Here is a 2,536-nt window from a genome sequence, read left to right as displayed (position 1 = left end):
ACAGGTGACGTCGCGCGACATTGTCGCGCGATTTTGTCGCACGACAGAGGTCGCGTTGGTGGAAATCCACCTTTACTCATCAATATGATGAAGTGCTTTTGGTTTTAGTAGAAACTTCAAACATACACGGTGAAATGAATCTTGAGATGTAACTCGCAATAAGCTCGTCACCAAAGGTCGCCTCAACATTGGTTGGACGTCCTCTCGAGTCGGTGATCACGCTAAGCTCACCATTTGTCGTCGGTGTCTCGGCTTCGGGCACATCGCGACAAAATGTCCCGCAAAGGAAGCGAGATGCGGGAAGTGCGCCGGAAGGAAGCACGAAGCTAAAGACTGCAAAAAGGCAGGGGAGCAGAAATGCGCCCTCTGTCTGGATGCAGCCGAAAAGCAGTGCAAACATTCGCCCGGCGGCAAAGGTTGCGCAGTTTACGAGAAAAAGCTGCGCGCCTTTGTCAAGACGATTGACTACCAAGGGTAATGCGGATTGTTCAAATCAATCTGCAGAACTCGAGGTTGGCCAATGCCGAACTCTCGAACTTTATGGCGAGGAGAGGCATCGATGTGGCTTTAGTTCAGGAACCCTATACCTGTCTAAACCAGCATGGCAAGCGAGTTCTACCCTCCATCGCGAGGTCTAGTCGTGTTGCTATGTCGTCTGTTGACGATGAAACGGGCAGAGTCAACTCTGCGATCGTTGTCGTGGGTTCCGACATCAACTGTATGTGTCTGAGTCACCTCAGTGACAATTACTTCTCAGTAATGGTCATTGACAGGTATTCGAGTGGTGAGGTTCAGTCGTCTGCTACTACTGCCGGTTTAGGTTCGACCGGAAGCGGCGACGACACGTCGTCGTCCGCAACCCCAGCTGGTCAGGGTTCGACCAGAAGCAGCGACTCGACCAGACCCATGAGAAAGCCCTTGGTACTCGTCTCCGGATACTTCAAATTCAACAAACCCATCGAGCCCATGATCGAGCGACTCAGCGAAATCATGCGAGTTCTGGGCGGATTTGAAGTCATCTTCGGAGGAGACATAAACGCACGATCGGAGCTCTGGCATGATGCTAGAGCAAGAGACTGTCCGAAAGGTCTGGCCTTCGAGAATTTTCTAGCAGAAACCAGATTGGTTCTGCTGAATCTTCCAGGTTGGCCAAGTACCTACTGCAACACCCTAGGCGAGAGTAACATTGATGTTACCTTGGTGAACTCCCGAAGCCTACACCAGCGGGTCAGAGGATGGCACGTGGAAACTGGTCTAATCACCAGTGACCATCGAGTTATCGGATTTGAGATCGTCGGATGGGGGCCGTTTGTTCCGGATGCACCCCGATTCATCACCAAAGATGTTGATTGGGGAAGATTCCGTGCAACGCTCGCCCGTCATCTCAATGATACGCCCCTCACGAGATACGACGACCCGCTGAGAGACATCGATAGCCGAGTTCGAGGCTTGACAAAGGCCTACCAGCAATCGTGTGGCGAAGTCCTGAAGGCAAGCAGACCAGTTAAGTTTCGAGGCACGGTCTGGTGGAACCAGAGGCTCGAAGACGAGAAGAAACGAGTAAATCGAGCCAGGCGTAGACTCCAAAGGGCCCGTGACCCCGTGGCAAGAGAGGTGCTCCTAGCGAGATGGCGCAAACTTCGAGACCAGTACGGCAAGAACGTTGACGCGGCCAGGAAAAAGTCCTGGAACGTTCAGGTCAGTACAGGTCTGGGGAAAGACCACTGGGGTTTTGTGTACAAGTTGGCGTACAACAAACTCAAGGGTAAAACTCTCCTGCATTCCGTCCAGACGGACGCAGGAGACTACACCCTCACAGTGGAAGAGGCGGTTGGTCAATACTTGCATACGCTAATACCGGGTAACGAGGCAGACGGCCCTGCGATTGTGAACAGACTAGACGAGATAGTCAGAGAGGCCCGCCTTGAGCAAGAAAATGGGACGCAAAGAGACGAAGCTGGTGAAGTGGATCGTGGTGATGTACTGATGGCGATAGAAGTGATGAACAAGGATAAGGCCCCCGGCGCTGACCGCATACCGGGGATCGCCATCAAGAAAACCATGGACCAAGTAGCTGGCATCCTATCGGAGCTGACCAACTCTTGTCTCGAGGCAGGGTACTTTCCGTCGGACTGGAAAGTTGGGCTTCTCAAGCACATAATCAAAGGCCCCGAGCGCGACCCGGCGCAAATCAAGTCGTATCGACCGCTGACCCTTCTTGGTGAATTCTCGAAGATCCTGGAGAGAATCATCAGGGCGAAGATCCGTGCTGAACTCGGCGAAGAAAACCCCTTCCACGAACACCAGTATGGATACACCAGAGGCAAAGGCACGGTAGACGCCATGCACAGACTGAAAACCCTGATTGATGGTAGCGAGGCCAAACACAAGATGGGTATCTTTCTGGACATGGCGGGCGCCTTCGACAACGTTCAATGGCCGAACTTGTTGGAGGCGTTGAAAAGACGTGGACTGTCGGCGAAACTATTGAAGATGCTCTCGAGCTACTTCACCGGCAGGCTGGTCGTGATGACGG

General features: G+C 52.9%; 1 protein-coding gene across 1 annotated transcript; it reads left to right on the top strand.

Annotated features, from left to right (window-relative positions):
• Positions 1–154: 154 nt before the first annotated feature.
• On the top strand, positions 155–478 carry LOC108254076 (the record flags this gene model as incomplete). The annotated part of the gene is given in 1 exon segment (XM_017449042.2): positions 155–478. A coding segment is annotated over 1 exon segment (324 nt), but the record flags the coding sequence as incomplete, so codon positions are not given.
• Positions 479–2,536: the final 2,058 nt, after the last annotated feature.

The sequence above is a fragment of the Diaphorina citri genome, unplaced genomic scaffold (assembly GCF_000475195.1).
Source record: "Diaphorina citri unplaced genomic scaffold, Diaci psyllid genome assembly version 1.1 scaffold9122, whole genome shotgun sequence".
Classification (NCBI taxonomy): Eukaryota; Metazoa; Arthropoda; class Insecta; order Hemiptera; family Psyllidae; genus Diaphorina; species Diaphorina citri.
The sequence above is the reverse complement of the archived record's forward strand: the minus strand, read 5'-3'. Positions and strand labels throughout refer to the sequence as shown.